Genomic DNA, 26396 nt, shown 5'->3' with positions numbered 1-26396 from the left:
TGTCCCCCTGCATTGGCAGGCGGATTCTTAACCACTGTGCCACCAGGGAAGTCCCCCAAGGTATGATTTTAAATAACATTGGACCACGTGATGAGAAAGTCATTTCCACTGTCTTTGAATCTTTATATCAAGTGGAAAGTATTGATTTGGTGCTGGTATGTCCCACATCCCCAAATATTTATTTTTATCAGGGTAATACATGTATGTAGTCTGAAAATAAAGTGAGGTTACAAGCCTTATAACAACAAGTAATTCTCCTTATCCCCAATCCATCCCCAGAGACAGCCATTGGCACTCCTTTTGACTACTACTTTTGGTATTTATTTCCATATTTCTAAATACTATGTGTTCACTGCTATTTATTGATTCACAAATTTTAGACATTATCAATTGACTTCCTTTTATGGCAGAAAAAATTTCATGCTCCTCTATTTCCTCTTTTCCTCACTTCATCCTTCCAGAAAAGTTATATCACTTTGTTGAGTTAAATCAACGTTTATGTTGTTGTGATTAAGTAAATAACGTTCAAAGCTGAATCAAGTAGTATACTATGGTTACATTTCCTTCTTGTGTAGTTTTTTGCTTTACATGGGGTTAATAATTGCCTCTTTGTTTGTTTGCTTAGTTTCATCTCTGAATCTTCAGCAGAACTGAAAATTTCCTCTCAGTACATTTAAATACATTAAGTAAGCTAGTAATACCACTTGTTTTTTCCTTGGAGTCATTTGTGCTTTAGTCTTCCATATTTCTTCTCCAATCTTGAGGTTGCACTTTAGATCTCTTACGTAGCTGTCATCCCACAACTTCCTGTCATCATCCTAGGAATTTCCCTTATACCCTACTGATTTGGATCACCTGTTTCCTGGATTTCATATTATCCTATGTATTGGTTTTTCTCTCTCGTTTTGGTGGAGCACCTCCTCCAGACACTTCCTGAGAGAAGGGGAATGGTAGGTCTTGACACTTCTGAATATGCCTCTGTTTCTCTGTTAAAACCCTTACCCTCAGAATTTCGAAAACATTGTTTTCATTATTATCTAATTCCCACTGCTATTGTCGAGGTGTCCTGTGCTGTTCTGATGCTTTGTTTGGAGGCTGTAGAAGCTTTAGGGTCTTCCCCCGATCCCCGGCCTGAGGTGTTACAGTGAGTGCCGTGCTTGCTCAGAGGCATTTTTCTTCACTCTGCTGAACCCTAGAGGAGTTTTTTTCACAGCCTGAAAACTCACGCCTTCTGTTCTAGAATATTTTAAAATATTGTTTACCCCTAAATTTTGTCGTCTTATTTTCTCTGTTCTTTCATTCTTTTTAAAAATATTTATTTATTTATTTGGCTGCACCGGATCTTAGTTGCAGCACGTGGGATCTTCTTTGTGGCCTGTAGGATCTTTTATTTATTTTATTTTATTTATTTAAAAATATTTATTTATTTATTTATTTGGTTGGGCTAGGTCTTAGTTGTGGCAGATGGGCTACTTAGTTGCAGCTCACCAGCTCCTTAGTTGCGGCATTCAGGCTCCTTAGTTGTGGCATTCGAACTCTTAGTTGCAGCATGCATATGGGATCTAGTTCCCTGACCAGGGATCGAACCAGGGCCCGCTGCACTGGGAGTGGGAATCTTAACAACTGGACCACCAGGGAAGTCCCTCATTCTTTTTTTTTTAAATAAATTCATTTATTTATTTATATTTGGCTGTGTTGGATCTTTGTTGCTGGGCAAGGGCTTTCTCTAGTTGTGGTGAGTGAGGGCTACTGTTTATTGCGGTGTGCGGGCTTCTCATTGCGGTGGCTTCTCTTGTTACGGAGCACAGGCCCTAGACGTGCGGGCTTCAGTAGCTGCAGCATGCAGGCTCAGTAGTTGTGGCTCACGGGCTCTAGAGTGCAGGCTCAGTAGTTGTGGCACACAGGCTTTGTTGCTCTGTGGCATGTGGGATCTTCCCGGACCAGGGCTCAAACCCGTTTCCCCTGCACTGGCAGGCAGATCCTTAACCACTGAGCCACCAGGGAAGCCCTGTCCCTCATTCTTAAAATATATATTAGTCGTAAGTTGACCTCCTGGACTGAACTTTAGTTTTCTTTCGTCTTGAGTTTTTCATCTTCTTGGACTTTTGTTCTTTCAGGGAATTTCTTGAACTTCTAACTTTTTACTGATTTTTTAAAAAATTCAAATATGAATTTAATTCCTAAGAATTAATTTTTATCCTTTGATTGTTCTTTAGTTCTTCTTGTTGCTGCTGCTGTTACATCATTCCTTTCTTGTTTCATAGATGCAGTTTATTCTCTTCTATCTGAGGATTTTAATGATTTAAAAAAAATCTTCCTTTATCATTTCTGTTTCTTCCAAGTTCCTTCTTATTTTTCTATTTTGGCCTTTGCCTTTAATTTTTATTTGTTATTCACCTGTTAAATATTTTTTGAGCACCTCTATGTATTAGGCACTGTTGGGAGATAGTAGTGAACAACTCCAACAAAGATCCTTGCCCTCTTGAAGTTTATCTTATAGCCAAGGAAGACAGAAGATACACAATAAGCAGATAATACCATAAGAAAATAAGATATTGTGTAAGAGGGTGGTGTTAAGCTAGACAAGAAAAACGACAGCATTACATAGGGACGTTGGGGAGGGCTGCTCGGGGGTGAGCTAGAGTGGGTTGCAGTTTAAACAGAGTGGTCAGTGTAGTCCCCACTGTGAAGGTGGCACTTGAACAAAGACTTGAAGCAGGTGAAGGAGTTAGCCATGTGGCCATGTAGGGAAGACGCTCTTGAGATAGAGGAAGTAGCCAATGCAAGGACTTTAAGTGGAAATGTGTGACTGGTGGGTTAGCAAAGAAGTTAGTGTAGCTGAGAGAGGAAGCTGGCAGAGAGTGGTAGGAGGGAAAGTCAGAAAGGTAATGGATGACCAGACCAGGCAGGGCCTTGAAGGCCATTGTAAGGACTTTGGCTTTTTCTCTAAGTGAAATGGAAAGTCGTTACAGGGTTTTAAGCAGAGGAGTAACATGATCTTGTATTTTAAAAGGATCACTTTGTCTGTTTTGCAGAGAATAGACTGGGTGCATTGGTAGAAGCAGAAAATTCAGTTAGGAAGCTACTGCAAAAATTCGGGTGAGGGATGATGGCAACTTGAACCAGGAAGATAGCAGATGACGTATGAGATATGGCAGATTCTGTATATATTTTGAGGGTAGAGCCAATAGGATTTCAACAAATACGGAGTGTGAGAAGAGTCAGGAACAGCTTTCAGATTTTTGGCCTGAGCATCCTGAAGGATGGAATTGTGATTAACTGAGTCAGAGAGGGCTGCAGGAAGAGCAGTTTTGGGGGGAAGACCAGGAGATGGGACTTAACGCTACAGCTAAGGAGAGGCTTTAGACACTGTGCTCTACTAAGCTATTTGGATCGCTTGTTATTGCATCATAAACTGGCTAATACATTGTTGCTTACACATCCAAGCAGAGATCGAGAGTAGACAGTTGGATATACCAGTCTGCATTTTAGCAGGGAGATCTGAACTGGAGATATAAATTCAGGAGTCATTGGCACATGAAAACGATTTAAAGCCAGGACACTGGATGACATCTTTAAGGGCGTGGGTATAGGTCAAAAAGAGGAGAGGACCAAGGACTGAACCTAGAGCCCTCCAGCCTGATGAGGCCAAGAAAACAAGGGTCCAGCAAAGAGATCTGAGCAAAAGAGACCCTAGAGGCTTTACTCAAATGTCAGGTCATTCTTTTTTTTTTTTTTTCGGTACACGGGCCTCTCACCGTTGTGGCCTCTCCCATTGCGGAGCACAGGCTCTGGACGCGCAGGCTCAGTGGCCATGGCTCACAGGCCCAGCCGCTCCGCGGCATGTGGGATCTTCCCAGACCGGGGCACGAACCCGTGTCCCCTGCATCGGCAGGCGGACTCTCAACCACTGTGCCACCAGGGAAGCCCCGTCAGGTCATTCTTGATTGGCTATCTGTGCAATTTAAGAAAGAGGCACTAGGGAGAGAACTGGGGGCTCTGTGTGCACAGACGGGGCTTACTGAGAAGGCAGCTTCACTGAAGGGTGATGGGTCAGGAGGCAGCCTTCTTCTGGGGGGACCCCAGGTGATGGCATCTGTAGGTCATCTTTATGGGACCGTTAACTTCCTCTAGGAAAAAAACCCTTAACTCCCCTGTGAGGGAGGAGGGAGTGAAGGGTGAGGGAGGAGGGTGGGTATATTAGGCCTGCCTTCTAGTAGTCTGACAGTGTGGTGGGTGAAGGAAGGAAGCTTCTTCCACTCTGCAGTATGTGAATTCGCACTATGATCAGTACAGAATTTTACCCTCACGCTCCGTTGTTCTTGGAGCCCCCAGAGATTCTCTGGTTCAGTTTCTCCAGACAATAATCCTCCCATCTCCTCTGATGGAGGAGTAGGGTGGGGCTCAGAGGTGGAGCAGAGCCAAAGGCCTCCTTCTACAGTCTTTCAACTAGTTCTTCTGTTTCAGCCTTTGGCCTCCAAGGGACCTGGGCCCCAGTTGCTGAGCCTCTTGGGTTCTGGGATAAGGACTGTCTCAGTCTTTTTTTAAATTTGCTGTGCCGCATGGCTTGTGGGATATAAGTTCCCCCACAAGGGACTGAACCCGGGCCCTCGCCAGTGACAGTGCGGAGTGCTAACCACTGTGCTGCCAGGGAATGCCTTGTCTCAGTCTTCACTGCTTCTTCCTCCTACAGGCACGTAGCTTCAGCTTTCCACACTCTGCCAACTCAGCTATGGTTCCCCTCGTGCTGGTTTTCCTTCGGAAATTTGCTACCATCTCTCTTCCACTGCTGTGTCTGCTCCCGTTCTCTCTGTTCTTGAAGACTTTCTATTTTTTATTCCTTTACTGGCATTTTAGTGAGGTTTCAGGAGGGAGAAGAAACAAACACGGGTTCAATCTGCCATGTTTAGCAGGAAGTCCTTGGGATGTGTTCTCGACACCATCTGGACACCCATTTCCCCCCATTCAGCAGAGGAAGGGTCTCATGCTCAGAGTCTCCAGCAATCAGTAGCATCTAATAAGAATCTGACAACTTTCTGTTTTCATGGCATTTCTTTTTATACTTACCTTTTATTTAGAAAGTTACACTCTTACATCACTACCGCAAGTGGGAACAATTTCATTTTTCCGAATTTGTCTGAGTCAAAAAGAAGTTGATTCATAGAAAAATAATAAGAGGTATATGGAGAAGCTAAATTTTTGACAATAATATATTAATGTTTGGAGTTTGGGAGATACCATACTATTCATACAAATGATCACAGGAGGAAATTCTGCATCTTCTCACTTTGTCTTTCATGTTCTGAGACTTTGTTGGGGAGTGTTGGATTTCCAGCAGGCTAGATTCTTGGGTCACTTCTGGTTCTATGTTCGTTCACATAGTTTTCACAGATTTGATTTTCTTTCGAGTTACTGCTCTCTCCTTCCTTTTCTGCATCTGGACGCCTCTTATCCTGGGAATAAAGCTGGACACCATTTCCAAATATTTCTCTTAAGTTGCTGTTTGTAAGTATCCAAATCCAATTTCCTTGTTAAATGTGTTTTGTTTGATTAATCACGGCAGAACAGAGAGGGGTTAAAAAATAATAGCCAGTATTAGGGTGGCGTGGGGGATTTGGAGCCATAAAATACCTTTGTCACGGTATAGTTGTCCTGGGTTCTCTCTGAAGGGTGGATGGGAATGGTCCTACTCCCTTCTCTGAATTTCTTCTTGGATATTCCAGGGCACTAGCCCAGTTCTTGCCTTAGGTTCGAAGGTTTACGATGAACTTGGCCAGATCAGAGAAGATTTATGTCTGATGAAGCCATTTCGACTTTATCTGAGGTAGTTAGGGCAGGAGCCCCTGGGATAACCAGTTTATTCCAAAGCCTACTCGGCTACCTATTCTCTTTTTCAGGGAAGGCTCCCTTGAGCTCTGCAGATCCCCAAGAGGGAATGCACTTTCTTTTCTGGCTCTTCTGCACCAAAGCATTGAGTCCCTTCAGCCTCCCTTGAAGATCTTATGGCCTCATGAGTAACAGAAACGCTGCCTCTTCCCCTACTCTTTCTCCTGCTGCTTTGCCCTAAGCGTAGTCAAGAAGCCCGCTGTTATGACTAATTCTTTCTTTGAGTGGAATTTGACATCTCATAGCAACCATTTCAAGGTCCCTCTGACCACCCCTGAAGTACCTGTTTCCTGTCTGAGGGTCACCTCAAGTTGGATACTTACTTGTCAAGCAGCGATCATTATTATGGAGCCAGCTTACCCAAGTTACTAGCTCAGGGCCCCTTCTCTAGAGGCCCCATTCACTTCCTCTTCCCTTCCTCCAGGGAGGGCATTAGAGGTGACTCTTTCTAGAGTTTTGCAGTCTTTTGCCAGAATACACTCTTTGAAATTATGAAAATAGCAGCTATAATTTCATGGAGGGCCATTTCTTCATGGTATTGCTAAGGTTAGAAAATTCTATCTAGTCTAATTTGAGCACCTTGATCCCTTTAGATTAAAGGCTTTTATAAATTTAAAAAGTAGATCCAAGTAATAAATTGATCTTGTTGTAATTTAAATATATTTCTTCTGATTCTATATCCTCACTGGAAGAGAAGAATAGCTGCTGATGACCTCACTCTTTTTCATACACTTGAGGACCATTATTAAATGTCTTTCATCTGCTGTATTTGGAGGCTAGGTAGCAGAAATTCAGCTTCTTTTTTCAATCATTAAAAAATTTGGTGGTTCTCTTTAGACTAAAATTTTTCATATTATTTCTAAACCTGGAGCCTAGAAATGTACATAGTATCCCAACAATGGTTCCATCAGTTCTGGGTGAGGTAGAAGAATTGCCTCTTACTTCTTTCTTGTATGTACTCTATTTGCTTAATGCTGAATTATTAAGTTCCTGTTCCAGAATTAACCTGCCACAAGGCACAAGTAAACCCAATCATCATGAATCTGAGAACTCTTTAGAAATGTTAGCCTTTTCTTACTCTACTAGAGTTCTTCTTTTTCCTTTTTTTTTTGCCATTTACTAACTCCTTATAGTCACTGTGAATCCTGAAATTAAAACTGTTGACCATAATACATGCCTAAAACCTGTGGAGAAAAGGAAAATTCACAATCGAGTAATTTTTCAAATATTCTGCAGCACCAGGATTATAGTAATGTGAGTCACCTACTTTTGTAGTAAGTACAAAAATGATAAATAATAGAGACAATAAACACATCTCCATTCTTATTACAAGTGTACCGATCTTAGACGTTAGCTGAAATCCCAAGATGTACTTTTTCACTGAGTTATAAAGGGCTTGGGTTCTCCAAGATGAGAGAGTGACTAAACGATGAGTCTTCAAACTCCACCCTCCTCTAAAACCCACCTTGTATTAGTCAGCTGGGGCCACTGAAACAAAATGCCATAGACTGGGTGGCTTTAATGACAGATATTTATTTTTCACAGTTTTGGAGGCTGCAAGTCTAAGATCAAGGTTCTGGCTGATTCTATTTCTGGTGAGAGCTTTCTTCTCTTGGCTTAATGCGTCCTCACATGGCCTTTCCTTGGTGGAGGGGTGGGAGAGGGAGAGAGGGAGAGGGGAGAGAGAGGGAGGGAGAGAGAGTCAGAGTCAGTCAGTCTGGCAGGTGTCAGAGAGCTCTCTGGTGTTTCTTCTTATAAGGGCACCAATCCTATTGGATCAGGGCTCCACACTTCTGATCTCACGTAACCTTAATTACTTCCTTACTCCAAATACAGCCTCACTGAGGGGTTAGGGCTTCAGCATGTAAGTTTTGGAGAGACAAACATTTAGTCCACACCACCAACAAACAGCTTCTGTCACACAAGCTGGGTGATTCTCAGGTAGTCAGGGGACGAGAGGCAGCTAGAATTTGGATGAGCTGCCAGCCTCACTCCCTCATCTCCCCATCCTGTTCCTTATCAGCAGTACCACTGAAGTGCTAGTTAGATTTCATGCCCTCCTGCCATTAGCAGCAGCCTCCCTCCCGTGTCCCAGAGGGTTACTTGACAAGGGACAATTTAGATAGTTACAGATCTATATAAAAGGATTAGCTCCAGCAACCTCTCATCCCCAAGCCTTTTCTGAGCATATTAACCTGTTGCTCTGACCCTCCAGCCAATGTAATAATCCAGAACACTTCTTAGGGTCAAAAGCCAGCAGACCAAGTCTGGGTCTCTGTTAATAGTGCAAGTAGCTCATGGAGGTGTGCAACCTACTGGTGGTGTTTCAGAACAAGTCACCAAAACAAAAGAAGAAAAAGGAGCAGCAAAAATCTTGAACGAGGGAAACCTCCTTTAAGTTGCCTTGTCTGCTTTTTATTTTTAAAAGTTGTCATACTCTAAGCATGGCATTAGAGGTGTCCTCCGGCTGTCCGGGTTTTCCTCTATGGGAAATGGTTCAGATTTTCTATGAACATGCTTGTCATAAGCAAAGTTTCATGTTGAGTGCTTACGAGAAATCTATCAAATAGCAGAAATATTCAGAAGTGTTTTAAGGCCAAAAATTTCCCAGCTGATGTGTACACATTGAGGGGCACACTAAGGCCTCTGCTGTGGGAGTGAGGAAAACATTGGAGCTCCTATTCATATTTACTCTTAAAATATCATCTTTTAATGTCTAGTTTGTGTTTGTTTTATAATGTACATGATACTCTTTTCCAGTCGAATGTATTAACTGTGCTAATGGATCAATCCCGTATTCCCAGTGGTTTAATGTCACGGAAGTTTACCGTTTTTCTTGCTCACGTCAAGTCCTACATGGGTGCTCCTGGTTGGGTGGCCTTTCACATGGTCATTTAGGGACCAAGGTTTCTTCCATCTAAGGGTTTTGTCCCCATCCGGGTCCTCAGCATTGTCTCCATGCAACCAGTGCGTGGGGTGAAGGGAGCTTGGCACACCAGCTGCTTAGCCATCTGGCTCAGAAGTGACGTATGTCATTTCACTTACTTTCCATTGGCAAGAAGTAGCCCCACTAAGATCCCAGGAGGCTGGGAAGTGTATCCCTGACTGGGCAGCTACTGCACAGCACCAGCTTCACACCATCCCTGTTGTCAGCCAGCCGCCTCTGCTATAGTAGGACGTGCAGATATTTTTTATTGGGGTTGTGCAATTAAAAAAAGTCAGAGACTAGGGTTTTAGGCACTGCCAGAACGCAATATGATTCTTTCTTTTCCAGTATGGGGTGAGCTTTATAGTACATACACTTAGTGACGGAGACAGGGCCCAAGCAGTGCTTAGTTTAGGACTACCTTCAGTGCTCCCAGCCTTCGGGTCCAGACAGGGATCTGCAGTGATCACATGTCCTGATCCCCCAGGCCCAGGCTCCCTTGGAGTTGGGGACCGACGATGGGGGCTTTCAGTGGCTTTAAATATTCAATCTCCATGGGCTCCACTGGCCCATATTCTAGGGTGACCAACTCTTTCCAGTTTGCCTGGGACTTTCCCAGTTTTAGCACTCCGATTTCTGTGTCCCAGGAAATCCCTCCGTTCCAGGCAAACCCCGGATTGTCCTGGTTTAAAAAAATCAAAGTCCCCCGTTCTGAAAACCTGTTCAGTCCAGGGCAAACCAGGATGGCTGGTCACCCCACTGTTCTTCTAGTAAAGACTCTTTCTGTTATTACCCCTGGGTGGAACTTGAGGCCCATGGTGACATCTGCCTATAACAAAAGAGAAGCTTCTCCCTTATCTTTTTAAGGGAAGCTTAAATATCAAAGAGCACAGGATTATAGTGCAAAGAGGGCTCTCACCAGGGAATGAGTAGACAGACTCATTTTCCCTCAGCGTGGACACGCAGGAAATGGGGCGGTCCAGCGATGGTCAGAACCAACATTACCCTCTGTTCCCACGCAAAGGGAAACTGACACAGCTGCTGCCAGCTGATTTCTGTCCCATTTCTGTCCCGTAGATTTTTCCTGAGGATCTCCTAGAATATAATCTGCCTTCATGTCCAAAAAGAGATCATCGATTATTTTCACTTTGGTTTTCCTGGCGAAGTGACTGTAATTAGTCACTGATAGGATTGTGCAGGACACATTTTCAGTGTTTGGTCCCCTTGAGTTAAACAATGTCTGTGGACAGCTCACTGTGAACAAGCTGCTCTGGAGCACATCCGGGCGTGGACCACTTAACGGTGCTGTGGGGTCTGCAGGGACCCGAAAGTGCTGGTGGTGGAAGGACATGGTCACGTGGTGGAGGAGGTGCGGGAGGTCAGGCTGAGCAGCCGGAATGGGATTCCAGTTATTTTAAGGCCAAGCAATACCTGGTGTCTTCAGCAGGCAGCAGCAGGGAAGACCGTTAGCAATAGCAGGGCCCCAGGCTCGCTGTCAGAGAATTGTTTTCAGTCTCTGAAAGGTGATAGTGGGACACATCTTCAGGGCTTAAGGCGGGTCGGTAAACAAGGGACCAGGAGAAAAGTACAACGAGCGCAGCTGGGACAGGAGGTCAGGGTGAGACCAACAGTGACTAACGGCTTATAGGGGACAAAGAGTCTCATTTCTTAGGAGAGGAGGGTGCGGAGGTATGGTACTAAACTGCCCACATCCACCAGGCTGTGCCCTCTGGGAGCACAAATGCAGTTACACTCACATCCCTGCCTGAGTCTCCGTGACTTCTAACCGCTCCCCCGGGACCTCGGCACCCCTTTCCTCCATCTTCTCAGTTACTTCCTGGAGCCCCCGGGCACATGGGCAGGGACAGCTCTGCTGCCTAGCAATTGAAGTGGGGGGCCATGCCACTGCCGTGCTCCAGCCCTCCGGTCCTGTGAGTTCGGGATCCCTCCCCAGGTCCTGGAGTCTTCCATGACTGCTCTCCGGCTGCTCTTTGGTCTGTGGCAGAGGGAGGTGAGGTCTGTGGCTCTCTGCAGCTGTTTGGCACTTCTGTCTGAGGCATAGCACTGCAGACATCTGGAGTTTCACCAGTCCTTTCATGAAGACCGTCCTTCAGCTTTCAGCCTGGTCTCCACTCAGGTGTGAAACCCGTACCCTGGCTTGGGCAGGGGTGGGAAAGACCCCAGAACATCCTTCCGTTTTCCTCATTTCCTCTTTCCTCACTCTTTCTTGCCCAGAGGCCTGCTTCCTCTTGCAAATAAGAGACACAAAAGCGCACCTGCTTCTCAGTGTGTGTGGGCGGATGCCCACAGGGGCCACAGACCCAAGGTTCTGCCTCTGCAGCTCAGTTTGGGCTTGGCTGGGATGCTTTTATATAATATCATCTGCCCCACATGCCTAGCCAAGGCTGCTAGTACAGTGGGGAGAAAAAACCTTCTAAATAGTTAGTCTTTATGAAGAATAATATGGACTGGTTTTGAGGGTGATTTTTTAAAATTTTTTTATTTATTTCTTTTGGCTGCGTTGGGTCTTTGTTGCTGCGTGTGGGCTTTCTCTAGTTACAGCGGGAGGGGGCTGCTCTTCGTTGAGGTGCGGTGGCTTCTCTTGTTGTGGAGCACAGGCTCTAGGCACGTGGGCTTCAGTAGTTGCAGCATGTGGACTCAGTTGTTGTGGCACGGGCTCTAGGGCGCCAGGCTTTGGTAGTTTTGGCACGCGGGCTCAATAGTTGTGGCTCGTGGGCTGTGGAGCGCAGGCTCAGTATAGTTGTGGCATATGGGCTTGGTTGCTCTCTGGCATGTGGGATCCTCCTGGACCAGGGACCGTGTCCCCTGCATTGGCAGGCGGATTCCCAACCACTGCGCCACCAGGGAAGTCTGAGGGTGATTTTTTAAAAAAATCTCATCATGGCTATTTTGTGTCGTGTTGTGGAAGAACTTACCCCTTAAATTTTGGGATAATTTAAGGTGTTTTACAAGACTAGATAGAAGATGGGACAACTGTGTTTTGTTTCCAAAAAGGATAAAACTCATAGAAGAAGACAAAGGGGATAATATCCTTGACATTGGGTGTGGAAGATAGAGGAACCTTCTGCTCCTGTTTTCTTTTGCTTCATGGAAAACAGGTCCATGAATTTAGCCGAGGAAAAGGAAATGTTTTTTAACATAGCTGTAATCATTCTGACTGTTCACATTTGTAAAGTATCTTTTCACTTAACCTACCATAGGAACTCACAAACTTTAAAAGACGTTGGTAAAAAGGCAACCATCAGAAGCAAAATAATGCCAAGGATAGGAAATGGCAGAAAGACAAAGCTCAGTTATTTCCCTAAGAATGAGAAAGTTGTGGCTATGGTTTGTGAGGGTATCAGTGTCAGGCCCTGGACAAGATATTCCTTAGGTCGTTCCAGTGGCCTTTCAGGCCTTAAAAGCAACAGTAAAAAAAAATGAAGAGGAAAGCATTTGGCATTCGTATTCTGCATTTCTGGTGTGCCGGGGGTCTGATGGTCGCTATTCTGGCTCTTGGAGAGCTGAGTGGGTGACATTACCGTTGTCATTGCCGGCTCAGGGTTAGAAAGGTCCACTCGTGCTTCTGACTCTGCACCAGCTGTGGTCTATATATGAGCGCTGAGTTATGCAGTTAGTTACGAAGCTTCCTTACGCAGCTTTAAGAGATGGCTGAATGATTAGCAGGGAGTTTTTTCTAATGTAGTTGAGTCAGAAACTAATAAGGTTGAGTTAACCCATCCACAATTTCCTGTAGATTTATGGAGAATGAGGAAAGAATTATGCTTTGTAATTAGGCTTTCTTCTCCTTTTCTTGAGTTAGAGATTTTTTTTCAGAGTTATTGAGGTATAATTGACAAAATTGTAAGATATTTAAAGTGTACAACATGATGATTTGATAAATGTATAATTTGTGAAAGGATTTCCCCCACTGAGTTAATTAATACATCCCTTACCTTACATATTTACCCTTTACATATTAGGTCTTTTTTTTCTTTTTTTTGGTGAGGGCACTTAAGTTCTACTCTCTTATCATATTTCAATTATACAATAAAGTGTTATGAACTATAGTCACCATGTTATATATTAGATCCTCAGACCTCACTCCTTTAATAACTGAAAGTTTGTACCCTTTTATTAGGCTCTCCCTATTTTGCTCACCCTCAGGCCATGACACCTACCATTCTACTCTCTGTTTCTGTGAGTTCACCTTTTTTTTTTTTTTAAAGATTCTACATGTAAGTGATACCACGCACTATTTGTCTTTCTTTATCTGGCTTATTTCACTTAGCATAAGGCCCTGCTGGTTCATCCAGTTTGTCGCAAATGGCAGGATTTCCTTCTTTTTAAATGTTGAATAATATTTCATTACATACAGGTATATCACATTTTCTTTATCCATTCATCCACAGTTGGATACTTAGGTTGTTTCCATATCTTGGCTACTGTGAATAACACTGTAATCAAGATGAGAGTACAGATATCTCTTCAAGACGGTGATTTCATTTCCTTTGGCTATATACACAGGAGTGGGATTGCTGGATCGTATGGTAGCTCTAGTTCTAATTTTTTGAGGGCCCTCCATACTGTTTTCCACAGTGGTCGCATCAGTTTTCACTCCCATCAGTAGTGTAGGTTCCCGTCTCTCCAGGTTATTGCCAGCACTTGTTCCTTGGCTTTTTGATAATGGCCACTTTAACAAGTGTGAGGTGACAGCTCACTGTGGTTTTGATTTGCATTCCGCTGATCATTAGAGTTGTTGAGCACCTTTTCAGGTACCCGTTGATCATTTATGTCTTTGGAAAAATGTCTTTTCAGGTTCTCTGCCCATTTTTTAATTGGGTTATTTGGTTTTCTCTGCTATTGAGTTGTATGTGTTCTTTGTGTATTTTGGGTAGTAACCCCCTATCAAATGTGTGGTTTTGCAAATACTTCTTCCCATTCCATAGATTGCCTTTTCATTTTGTTGGCAGTTTCCTTTGCTGTGAGGAAGGTTTTTAGTTTGATGTAGTCCCACTTGTTTTTTTGTGTTTTTTTTTTTTTTTTGTGGTACACGGGCCTCTCACTGTTGCGGCCTCTCCCGTTGCGGAGCACGGGCTCTGGATGCGCCATGGCTCACGGGCCTAGCTGCCCCACGGCATGTGGGATCTTCCCGGACTGGGGCACGAACCCGTGTCCCCTGCATCGGCAGGCGGACTCTCAACCACTGAGCCACCAGGGAAGCCCTATTTTTGTTTTTGTTGCCTTTGCTTTTAGTGCCAAATCCAAAAAATCATTGCCAAGGCCAATGTCAAGAATATTTTCCCCTATGTCTTCTTTTATGAGTTTTATGGTTTCAGGTCTTATGTTCAAGTCTTTAATCCATTTAGAGTTGATTTTTGTGTATGGTGTAAGACAGGGGTACAGTTTCATTCTTTTGCGTTTGGCTGTCCAGTGTTCTCAACACCATTTACTGAAGAGACTATCCTTTCCCCATTGTATATTCTTGGCTCCTTTGTAATAACTAATTGACCACATATACATGGGTTTATTTCTGGCTCTCTATTCTGTTCCATTAATCTATGTGTCTGTTTTTATGCCAATACTATACTGTTTCAATTACTACAGCTTTGTAATATAATTTGAAATCAGGAAGTGCAATGCCTCCAGCTTTGTTCTTCTGTCTCAAGATTCCTTTAGTTATTCGTGTTCTTTTTTTGGTTCCATATGAAATTTAGGGGTTTTTCCTATTTCTGTGAAAAATGCCCCTGGAATTTTGATAGGAATTGCATTGAATCTGTAGATTGCTTTGAGTATTATGGACATTTTAACAATCTTAATGCTTCCAGTTTATGAGCATGGAATACCTTTGCATTTATTTGTGTCTTTTTCAATTTCTTTCATCAATGTTTTGTAGTTTTCAGTCTTACAGGTCTTTACCTCCCTGATTAAATTTATTCCCAAATATTTTATTCATTTTGATGCAATTGTAAATGGGATTTTCTTAATTTATCTTTCTGATAGTTCATTGTTGGTGTATACATACACAAATGATTTTCTACGTTGATTTTTTTTTAATTAATTTATTTTTGGCTGCATTGGGTCTTTGTTGTTGGGTATTCGTTGCTGTGTGCAGGCTTTCGCTAGTTGTGGTGAGCGGGGGCTTCTCTTCATTGTGGTACGCAGCCTTCTCATTGTGGTGGCTTCTCTTGTTTCAGAGCTCGGGCTCTAGGCACGCAGGCTTCAGTAGTTGTGGCACATGGGCTCAGTAGTTGTGGCTTGTGGGTTCTAGAGCACAGGTTCAGTAGTTGTGGCACATGGGTTTAGTCGCTGTGTGGCATGTGGGATCTTCCTGGACCAGGGCTCGAACCCATGTTCCCTGCATTGGCAGGCAGATTCTTAATCACTGTGCCACCAGGGAAGTTCTGTGTGTTGATTTTGTATCCTGCAACTTTACTGAACTTATTAGTTCTAACAGTTTTTTGGTGGAATCTTTAGGGGTTTTTATATCTAATGTCATCTGCAGAGACAATTTTACTTTTTCCTTTCTGATTTGGTTGCCTTTTATTTCTTTTGCTTGCTTAATTGCTAAGATTTCCAGTACTATGTTGAATAGGAGTGATGAGAGTAGGCACCCTTGTCTTGTTCCTGAGTTTTAGAGGAAAAGTTTTCAGCTTTTTATTGTTGAGTATGATGTTAGCTGTGGGCTTGTCATACATGGCCTTTATTATGTTGAAGTGTGTTCCTTTTATACGCAGTTTATTGAGAGTTTTTATCATAATGGATGTTGAATTTTGGCAAATGCATTCTCTGCATCTATTGAGATGGTTATGTGATTTTTATCCTTCATTTTGTCAATGTGGTGTATCACATTGATTGATTTGTGTTTGTTGAATCATCCTCGCATCCCTGGGATGAATCCCACTCGGTTGTGGTTGTGATCCTTTTAATATATTGTTGAATTCAGTTTGCTAAAATTTTGTTGTGAATTTTTGCATCTATGCTCATCAGGGATATTGACCTATAGTTTTCTTTTCTTGTAATGTCCTTGTCTGGCTTTGGTATCACAGTAATGCTGGCCTCACAAAATGAATTTGAAAGTATTCTCTCCTCTTATATTTTTTGGAAGGATTTGAGAAGGAATGGTATTAACTGTTGTTTCAGTATTTGGTAGAACTCACCAGTTGTGGTCTTGGTCTTTTCTTTGTCAGGATGTTTTTGATTACTGATTCAATCTCCTTACTAGTAATTGGTCAATTCAGATTTTCTATTTCTTCATGTTTCAGACTTTGTAGGTTGTATATTTCTAGGAATTTATCAATTTCCTTTAGGTTGTCTACTTTGTTGGTATATAATTGGTCATAATAGTTTCTTATGATCCTTAGTATTTCTGTGTGATCAATTGCAATGTCTCCTCTTTAATTTCTGATTTTATTTATTTGAGTCTTCTTTTTTTTCTTCTTGGTCTAGCTAAAGTTTTGTAAATTTTGCTTACCTTTTCAAAATATCAGTTTTTAGTTTCATTGATTTTTGTCTTTTTAGTCTCTATTTCATATTTTTTCTCTAACCTTTGCTTTTTCCTTTCTTCTACTAAGTTTGGGCTCAGTTTGTTCTTTTTCTAGTTCCTTGAAATGTAAATTTAGGTTGTTTATTTGAGATCTTTCTTTTTTTCTTAATGTAGGTATTTGTCACTATAAACTTCCCTCTAGAACTGCTTTTGCTGTGTTCCATAAGTTTTTGTATATTGTGTCCCCATTTTCATTTGTCTCAAGGTATTTTTTGATTTCCCTTTTGATGTTTTTCTTTGACTCGTGTTCAAGAGCATGTTTTTAAATCTCCACATATACATGAATTTTCCAGTTTTCTTTTTGTAATTAATTTCTTGTTTCATACAATTGTGGTCAGAGAAGATGCTTGATATGATTTCAATATTCTTGAGTTTATTTATTTTGTGATTTATCCTATTCCATATGCACTTGAGAACAAATGTCTGTTTTGCTGTTGTTAACTGGAATGTTCTGAATATGTCTGTTAGGTCTACTGGTCTAATGTGTAGTTTAAGCCCAATGTTTCCTTATTGATTTTCCATCTGGATGGTCTATTCATTGTTGAAAGTGGGGTATTGAAGTCTCCTACTCTTATTGTATTGCTGTCTGTTTCTCCCTTCAGATCTGTTAATATTTGCTTTATATATTTAGGTGCTCTAATGTTGGGTGCATAAATATTTATACTTGTCATATCTTCTTGATGAATTGATCCCTTTGTCATTATGTAATGACCATCTCTATATCTTGTTAAAGTGTTTGACTTAAAGTCTATTTTATCTGAATCTCTTTTAGGCAGCATATAGTTGGGTCTTATATTGTTTTATCCGTTTAGCCACTGTGTGTTTTTTGATTGGAGACTTTAGTTCATTTACATTTAAAGTCATTATTGATCGGTGTGAACTTACTATTGACATCTTGTTAATTGTTTTCTGGCTGTTTTGTAATTCCTTTATTCCTTTCTTGCTTTTTTCCTTTGTGATATGATGATTTTCTATAGTGCTATGCTTTGATTCCTTTTTCATTATCTTTTGTATATCTACTATAGACTTTTTTTTTTACTATAAACTTGCTTTGCAGTTACCAAGAAGCTTACATAAAACATCTTATCTTTATACAGTCCATCTTAAGCAGATAGCAACTTAACTTTGAATGCATTCAAAAGCTCTATATTTTTACAGTCCTTCCCCATTTTATGTTTTTGATGTCACAAATTGATATTTTTCAATATCGTATAGCTATTAATAAATTAATTATTGTTTTGTTTTTAATACTCTTGTCTTTTAACCTTTATACTAGAGTTGTAAGTGACTTACCCACCGTCACTGCAATATGAGAGAATTCTGAATTAAATTATGTATTTACCTTTACTGGTGAGTTTTATACTTTCATATATTTTCATATTAGTAATTAGCATTCTTTCATTTCAACTTGAGGACCTATATTTTTTACATATGTCAGTATTTTTATTAATTTTTAAATAAAAATTTCAAAGGTTACTTTCCATTTACAGTTGTTACAAAATATTGGCTATATGCCCCACATTGTACAATACATCCTTGAGCCTATCTTACACCCAGTAGTTTGTACTTCCCACTCCCCGACTCCTCTGTTGCCCCCTCCCACACTGGTAATCACTAGTTTGTTCTCTATATCTCTGAGACTGCTTCTTTTTTTGTTATATTCACTAGTTTGTTGTAAAGTCTTAGATTCCACATGTAAGTGATATCATACAGTATTTGTTTTTCTCTGAAGACCTCGCTTTAACATTTCTTATATCAAGTCTAGTGGTGATGAACTCCTTCGGATTTTGTTTCTAAAATTCTTTATCTCTTCAATTTTGAAGGACAACTTTGCAGGGTAGAGTATTCTTCGTTGGCAGTTTTTTCTTTCAGCACTTTGAGTATATCTTCCCACTCCCTTCTGGCTTGCAAAGTTTAAAATTGCTTCTTTGTTTGCTATGGTCCTGTGAGACTTGTGAGTGCAAGCCTCATTGGCTGTCAGAGCTAGGTGATTTGGAGGCCGGTCCCTCAGAGAGAAGCTGCAAAAGCTGGGGTGCCAGATGTGTGTACAGACTCCTTCCAGACAGATGCTGGCAATCTGGTTTTATCAGTGGAGCAAACTGAAGGAAGTAGGCAAGAGAAGTGCCCATGAGCTCCCCTGGGCTCCAGAGAGGATCGCAGCTAGCCCTTGGATATGTGCTAAACTAGAAGCTGGGTCTCCAGGCATCAGCTTGTAAAATATGCAGTCAAACCCTTTCTAGAGAAAGACTGGAGGCAGGGGTTTTTGCCTGCTCCCTCTGCACCGAGCCCTGGAGGCGTAGCTACACTGAGTGTTCATGTGCTCTGTTAAGAACTGCTTCTTTGTTTGCTATGGTCCTGTGGGTCTCATGGATGCAAGCCCCACTGGCTTGCAGAACTAGGTGTTTTGGGGACCCAGCCCTCAGGTGGAAGTCTTAAAAGTTGGGGTGCTAGATATGCAATCTAAGCCCTTTGCTCCTCAGGGAGAAGCTGGGGGTTGAGGATTTTCTCCTGAATGTATTGTGCTGTGCCAGGGGTGGTGTTTATGATGAGAGTGTGTCTCAGCTTCTCCTGCTTATTTCATTGTGGCTACTATTTATTTATTTATTTATTGGCCATGCCACACGGCTTGCAGGATCTCAGTTCCCTGATCAGAGATCGAACCTGGGCCACGACAGTGAAAGTCTGGAATCCTAACCACTAGGCCACCAGGGAACTGCCAGTGTGGCTATTTTCTTATTCGCCTGACGTGTAGGAGTCACTCAGCTGACTTCTGGATTTCTTTCCGAGGGAATTGCTCTGTGTGTATCTGTACATTCGGTGCATCTGTGGGAGGAGGGAAGTTTGAGAGCCTCCATGTCACCATCTTGGTCACAAAAGAAAAGAAAACACCTTTTTTTTTTTCATTAAGAAAGAAAAGAGAAAAAAAAAAAGGGGAAGAAAAGAAGGAAGAATCATTCATGGTGACCTGGGTTAGAAGACTCAGCCTTCAAGAACCAGAATCAACCGTTTCTGGGTCAATTGCCTCATAACCTTACCTACTTAAGCTGTACGGCTTAAGGAAGCACGTAGGATCATTTCTAATCCTGTAGACTATGGCTCTTCCACCAGGATCAACTCAAAACCTCATTATGAATTACATTAAAGTTTTTTTTTCTGGTTGTGATGTTGTCAGGAAAGAGCTCAGCCAACCTAACCAAGATCACTTGGGGGTGTAGCACAGGAAGGAAGATGAATGGAGTTCATCTTTTTTCCTTTTGCTAGGTGCAGATGAATTAACTATAGTTCCCAGAGAAGCATTCCCTTTCGCTTAAAATAGTGTCAAATTTTCCATCCAAGTCTTCTGTGAATAGAAGCTATTTGACTTGACATTAGGACAGAGCTTTGGAATCTGGAGATGACACAGACTACCTCTGTTTCTCTGCAAGGCATCCATCAGCTTGGGTTCTCAGTCTTTAGGTTTTTTTTCCTCCATAAAATGGGAATGAAATACACTCATTCCTTTATTTCAGGAGGCTTTAGGGGAATTATTTAAAAACCATTTTTAATGTGCTGAGTAACTCAAATGGAAGGCAACAGATGCAAGGGAATTCTGGGGAAGAAATCCATTTAATATGAATTGAGTAATTTTCTGGGTTATTTAGATAAGATACAGAATGATCTTTAGGCTCGGAATCAGGACCATCTCCAGGCCTGTCTTTTGGAAAAGAGCTACACTTCATTTCTATTGCTGGCAACTTACATGTAGGAGAGTGATTCTTAGCCCTGCTCTGAGGTTTAAAAAATGTTTGAGTCCCACCTTGAAAGACTAATTTTACCTGTAAGGACATTTATGCTCTTTAGGTTAATTCTTATAATTATTTTTGTAAGAAGAGGGTGCACATGTACCTATAGATGAAAACTCACTGCTTTGGTGTATAGTTTTTTTCATAAAATAACCCACGTCTTTATTTTCTTCCTGCAGACAAAACTGTGTGGAGTTTTACCCAATATTTATGATTACGTTGTGGATGGCTGGGTGGTATTTCAACTAAGGTAAGTTTAATGACGACCATGGTCCTTACAACTATTAAACAGCAGATACGCAACCAGACATCTACTGACCCTGGAAGTTGTTTTATACAAAATAAGCACTGTCTGTTTGCATCCAAGGACACTGCTGCAGACGGGCTAACTCTGGCGTCAGAGGATATCTTGGGTATCTTGTTGTAATTTGCACTCTTTCTCATCCAGAGTAGGTTGCCTGTTAACTGCCTTGAACAGTTCTCATTGGATTTCTGGGAGTAATGGATTAGATAGGGAGTTTCTAAACCGCAGCGTGCTCAGAACCTCTCCCCTTCCTCAGAGGCCAGGTGGCCCTTGCAACCCTTTCTCCTCCTGTTCTCATCCTTCGGGGCCCAGCACAAGCGTCACCCCCTCAGAGGGGCCTTCCCTGACCCTTCCTAAAGGCGGCCTCCTCCAGTTCCTGGCGGCCCATCCTCCTTCATTTCCTTCACAGCACGTTCAAGTCTATTTTTCTTCTTGTTTTCCCCTTTGTTGTCTGTCTTTGATGATAAACTCCATAAGGGCAGGGAGCTTGTATCTTTGTCACAGCTAACTCCAATCCTTAGAATAATACCTGGTATATAGTAGAAGCCAAAAAAAAATGTTTATGACCTAATAAAATAAAGAATTTCATTTTATCCAGCGTATCAGAGTCCCACAGACAGACTTCTAGTGTTTCGAAGAGGGCTCTGACAATTTACATCTGTGAAGTGCTGAGGAAGCAGAGGGTTCCTAGTGTAGGGAAGATATTGAGAGTTTTCATTGGACTGGATGGTAGAATATAACCCCACATTTTACCTTTCTTTTAGGTAAAATTTGTATTTAGTGAAATGCACAAATCTTAAGTGTACCATCCGATGAGTTTTGACAAGTGTATACAGCTGTGTCACTCAAATCCCTATCAAGATATGGAACGTGACAACCACTCAGAAAGTTTCCTCAGGTCCTTCCCAGTCCCTTTCAGAGGCAGACAATGCTCTGAATTTTTAAATCATAGTTTAGTTTTGTCCATTCTAGAACTTTCTATAATTGGAATCATAGTATGTACTCTTGTATAATGCTTCAGTCACTCAGCAAAATATTTTTGAGATTCACCATGCTGTTTGTTGCAAGTTGTCTGTTTCTTTTCCTCGCCAGTGGGCCTCTGTTGTATGGTTATCACAGTTTGGTTATCCATTCTCCTGTGGATAGATTTCCAGGCTGTTCTCAGTGTTTGGCTATTATGAATAAAGCTGCAGTGACCATTCTGTACAAGTCTTTTTATGGACATGTGCTTCCATTTCTCTTGGGTAAATACACAGGAAAGGAAGGAATTGCTGGGTCAGAAAGTAATGTTTAGTTTTATAAGACACTACCAGAACTTTTCCCAAAGTGGCTGTACCATTTTGCATTCCCACCAATAATGTATGAGATTCCAACACCCCCAATATTTTATGCTTCAGTCTATTTAAAATTTCGCCCTTCTGGTGGGTGTGCAAGTGGTGTCACCTCGTTGTGGTTTTAAATTGCAGTTTTGCTGATATTGAATGATGTTGAATAATGTTGAAAAAATTTTCATGTGCGTATTGGTACATTTGTTTATCTTGCTATGTGAATTTTCTATTCAAATATTTTGCCCATTAAAAACATTAAGTTGTTTTTCTTTCCTTATTGGATTGCCAGAGCTCTGCACACAAGCCTTTTGTCAGATACACGTTCTGTGACTGTTGTCAATCTTCACACCGCGTTTTGAGAGGCTGCCATCATGTTCTGTGTCTTTTTTTTTTTTTTTTTTCTCTATAGTTTTTTGATACTTGTCTAAGTCTGGTGTACATATACGTCCATCACCAGTATTTCTGGGGATACTCAGAAGCTGCTAAAAAAAAGGTAAGGAACACCCAAGAATTGTGTGTTTAGACAAAAAGTAGCAGGATGGAGTCTATATTAGCTTCCTGTTCCTGAGAGTATTACAGCACTGATGGCTGTGATGGCAGAAATGATCTACGTTGCCTGAGGCCAAGTCTCATCAGGTCCTCCACAACTAGGTGTGAGACAGGAAATTGCAAGGATAAAACTGTACACTAAGTGTGCACTCTTTTGACCACCACACTTTAAATCCTTGCAAACATTTTGCACTATCTCCCAAATTTGCCAAGGAAATAATCCCTCCCAGCCTTGATAATCCTTTGAATGTTCAAAAGGAGCCACTTGACCTCTGTGGCTAGGCATCCTCTTTAATTTATCTGATGAATCAAAATTTTCAAATGGAAGTTCTGGGCAGTGTCCACAATGAGAGTTCTGCCCCAGGCTCCCCAGCTTCATCCCTGTAGCCCAGTTTATTTATCACCTCTCTCTCTCTCACATCCGCCTGCAGGATCATTGGTTTCCGGTTGAGTTTGGGGGTTTTGGCCTTGTTGACTGTCCTAAGCACCGTGGGGATTGCAAACAGCTTTCTGGATGAATACCTGGACTTCAATGTTGCGAGAAACTGAGGCACTTCTAACGTTCCCCCCTCCCTTTGCTCAAACGCGCGCAGAAGATGTTTCCACTCTGAAGGTTAGATGGTGCCACTTGTTCAATTAAAAGAAGTAAGTCTCCTTTCTTTTTGAAATGGCTTTGTAGAAACATCCCCTTTAGATTTTCCTGTTAGTTTAACGACTGAAGTTTGCTCTGAGGGGGAGGATCCGTAGCATCAGTGGAAGTGTGTTGCGCCCTGGTTTTAGGAGCACATGCCAAAGTCACGACTGCCGGTGTAGGGAGAAAGCAGCCTGGCCTGTCTGTGTCTAGGGCTTTCCGGGGACCACTGCCATCACTCACCTCTAAGACTGCTTCTCTCTTGATGGGAAGTTCCAGATAGATGCTGGTAAGGCAGCTGAGCCCACTTCATTAGTTGCAGGAATGCAACAGTTGGTGAGGGAAGTCAGGCAAACACATCAAGTAGCCAGAGAAGAGAGTCATCAACTAACAGCGCAAAACACATCTGGCTGTGAAAATGGACTTTGTAACGAACAAAGGAAAAAGGAAAAAAAGGGTCTGTCATTTTTAAGAAACCATCCAGAGAAGTGTGCTCGGGGAATATCTTGCCCCTGGGCAGGGGAAGGAGGGTCATGGTCATGGCTGGAGAGCCTAGGCTGGGTTCCACTGCACTTGCCGTGCAGTCACTGTCTGGCACAAGGCAAATGACCCTTCTTCACTTTCTTCATCTGTAAAATGGGAATGAGTCTTCAGGGACCTTAGCAGAATGGAATTATGAGCATATATAACTTTTTAGCATCAGGAAAAGCACTCTCTGTAATTTTTCTAAAGAAAGTGTGACAGCCTTGAATCTGGTGTAGGCATCTCCAAGAAACTTTTTATTGGGCCTTTTTTGGTGTGTGGGTACAAAGGCAGTTACAGAGGCTATGAATAATAGAGAAAAATAAAGGCATTAAAACACTAGCGTTTCCAAAATAGTAAGGGAGAAGACATGACAGCCTCTTGCATCCCAAATAGCTGGGCTAAATACCCTGGAGTACACTGAGAACGACCAGTCTGGGAATGGGGTATCCGGATATCAGCCCAGTTCCCCCAGTAACTGGCTCTTTGACTCTGGGTAAGGCAGCTCACCATAGAGGTTGTGCAGCAAAAGAAGTGTAGACTCCAGGGCCACTCAACATGCATCCTGTTCTGCCACTCGCTGGCTATGCTACCACAGCCGTGTAGCTCTCTGCCTGTTTTCTTCTCAGGTAAAATGGGGCTAATATTTTAAAATGCTATGATTCTGTGGTCTTTTTACTTTTTAGTATTTTAGTCAGTTATAGTGACTTGTATTGTGACATTTTAGTTGTTTTACACATTGAAGACAATAAAGGAAGAGAAAGTGCAATTTTTTTTTTTATTTTCATGGAGAACTTAAATTTAATGTGTCCCGCCAGGGGGTAAAGTGCAAATTTTTGACCATAAAGCATAATTACTGCAAACTCATTATCCTTTGGAAGTGGGAAAAAACCCACAACTTTCCAAATCTTACACTTGAGAATTTTTAAACAATTTCTATCTTGCATTTAAATTGGAACTATTTAAAGATGTAAACTATAAACACATACACACACACACAAAGACACACACACAGAGTTTGGTTAAACAACATGTGGAAAAAAGAAGATGGTCCCACCCGCATATCAAAGCTTTTTATCTTTAAAAATATCTGAACTATAGAATTTATTTCCTTTGTTCCAATTCTATTGTCACCAAGGCAACCTCTTGACGATTTTAATTCCTATAATTTGGTTACAGGGAGCAAACGTGTTGGCTAGGGAGATGTGGGTTTCTGATCTGACATACATTTTTTTTACATATTAGTAAATTGACTGATTTTACAGGGAGCAAACGTGTTGGCCAGGGAGATGCGAGTTTCTGATCTGACATACGTATCTTTTACGTATTAGTAAATTGACTGATTTTATTTTTAGAAATCAGATTCCTTGCCTCAGAAAGTCAGTGTTATAAACAAAGGGATGGAGAAGAACTTTTCTGCATTAAAAGATACCCTTAAGAGGCATAAAACCCAAATGGCAATGTGGGATCCTTGATCAAATCCTGGTTAGAAAAAAACAGCTATGGGAGACATTTGGGACAATTTGAATAAGGAGTGAGAATTAGATATTAGGGAATTAATTGTGTTAGGTGTGATAATGATGTTGTGTCTAGGAAAGAAAATGCCCTAATTCTTTGGTGAGGTATGCTGGGAGGTTGAGGGGTAAAGTGACTGGGCGTGTATAGCTTACTTTGAAATGGTTCCACAAAATATGTATGTGAAGCATATATGGTGAAGTGTTAACAAGTATCAAATCAAGTTGGTAAGTGTGTAGTTATTCATTGCACTATTCTTTCTGATTGTTTGAAAATGATTGTCATACAAGTTTAAATGTCTGAGGCAAAGTTAAAAGCTAAAGTCAGGTTCTCAGTAGCTCTGAAGAGTTTTTATGTTGATTGCTGCATCCTTGACTTGGGATCTGAGGTAGGGATAGAACCATAGCATTAGCTCTGGCCCAGCAGCTGTCCTAGACGTGGCAGGGACGCTTGGGCCCCAAGTGTGTGAATGTTGCCCTAATTACCTCTGCTTGTTATGAAATGAAACAGGTGTCTGTAGTAACTTGTCCAGAGAACACCAGCATGGAAATACAATGTCCTTAGAACTTAAAATGAAAAATAAGTTAGAAAGATAAAGGACTGATTACACAAACAAGCAGCCCTGCTCTCTTCCAAGGTATTTTTCCTCTCGCACTTTGCAGGATTGGAAGTAGAGGAGGTGTGGCCAAAAAAGTCATTAATAAGGAAAAATATCAGGTCATTTGTTTTTTATCCTTTTTCTCTAGATACAACCTTCCTTGAAAAGAACGGTTAAAGGCAGAAATGGCTCCTTTAATGCTTTCGAATGTGCCTTAACTTTCAGCGATAAAATACCTCCTCCTTACGGGGCAAGTGCCTAGTGACTTCTTGGAAAGATGTTTATTCTCCTTCTTCCCCCGTTATACACTTGCTGCACTGGGACTTTATAAAGGTCAACACGATTATAAATAAGAAACCATTTTAAAGGAGAATGGTATTCCATCCATCCAGTGCAGTAAATAAAAATATGTGGTTTTGCCTCATCAGGACGAGGAGCCCTTCTCAGACTTCATGTTTTTATTCTGTTGTCAGCCTTCCCATCCCCACCCGCAAATCAGTTCATTTTTGATCTCATGTCACTGAGCCTGTATCATCACTGGGACAAAGCCCAGTGTCACATTGTTTTTTACATGGTGTTATTTGTCAGCTGGTCTGGAACCACAGCCCACCATGGGTAGGGCTGGCCTCTTCTTCCATAGTCAAGTTCATTCTTTCTCTTGGTTTGTACATATCAAAACTCACCTTTGCTTTGGATCTATTTTTGATGATGACCTTATTCTATTCTTGTGACCTCTTTTTCTGCTTCACCCAGACAGTTTTGAAACACGTTGCTTTACCATGCTTTTTAAAGGTTGATGGGAAGACTTA

The 26396-nt window shown here is 41.7% G+C and overlaps 1 protein-coding gene across 1 annotated transcript in view; it reads left to right on the top strand.

Moving 5' to 3' along the window:
• MGST2 (microsomal glutathione S-transferase 2) overlaps positions 1-22881 on the top strand; it is a 28900-nt gene extending 6019 nt beyond the window's left edge. The window contains 4 exon segments of the mRNA XM_024736191.1: positions 20320-20390; positions 22183-22262; positions 22751-22859; positions 22862-22881. Coding sequence (XP_024591959.1) covers positions 20320-20390; positions 22183-22262; positions 22751-22859; positions 22862-22881 — 280 coding nt within the window.
• The last annotated feature ends 3515 nt before the right edge of the window (positions 22882-26396 follow it).

The sequence above is a fragment of the Neophocaena asiaeorientalis genome, unplaced genomic scaffold (assembly GCF_003031525.2).
Source record: "Neophocaena asiaeorientalis asiaeorientalis breed wild unplaced genomic scaffold, Neophocaena_asiaeorientalis_V1.1 scaffold7, whole genome shotgun sequence".
Taxonomy (NCBI): domain Eukaryota; kingdom Metazoa; phylum Chordata; class Mammalia; order Artiodactyla; family Phocoenidae; genus Neophocaena; species Neophocaena asiaeorientalis.
This window is presented reverse-complemented; position numbering and strand designations above follow the sequence as displayed.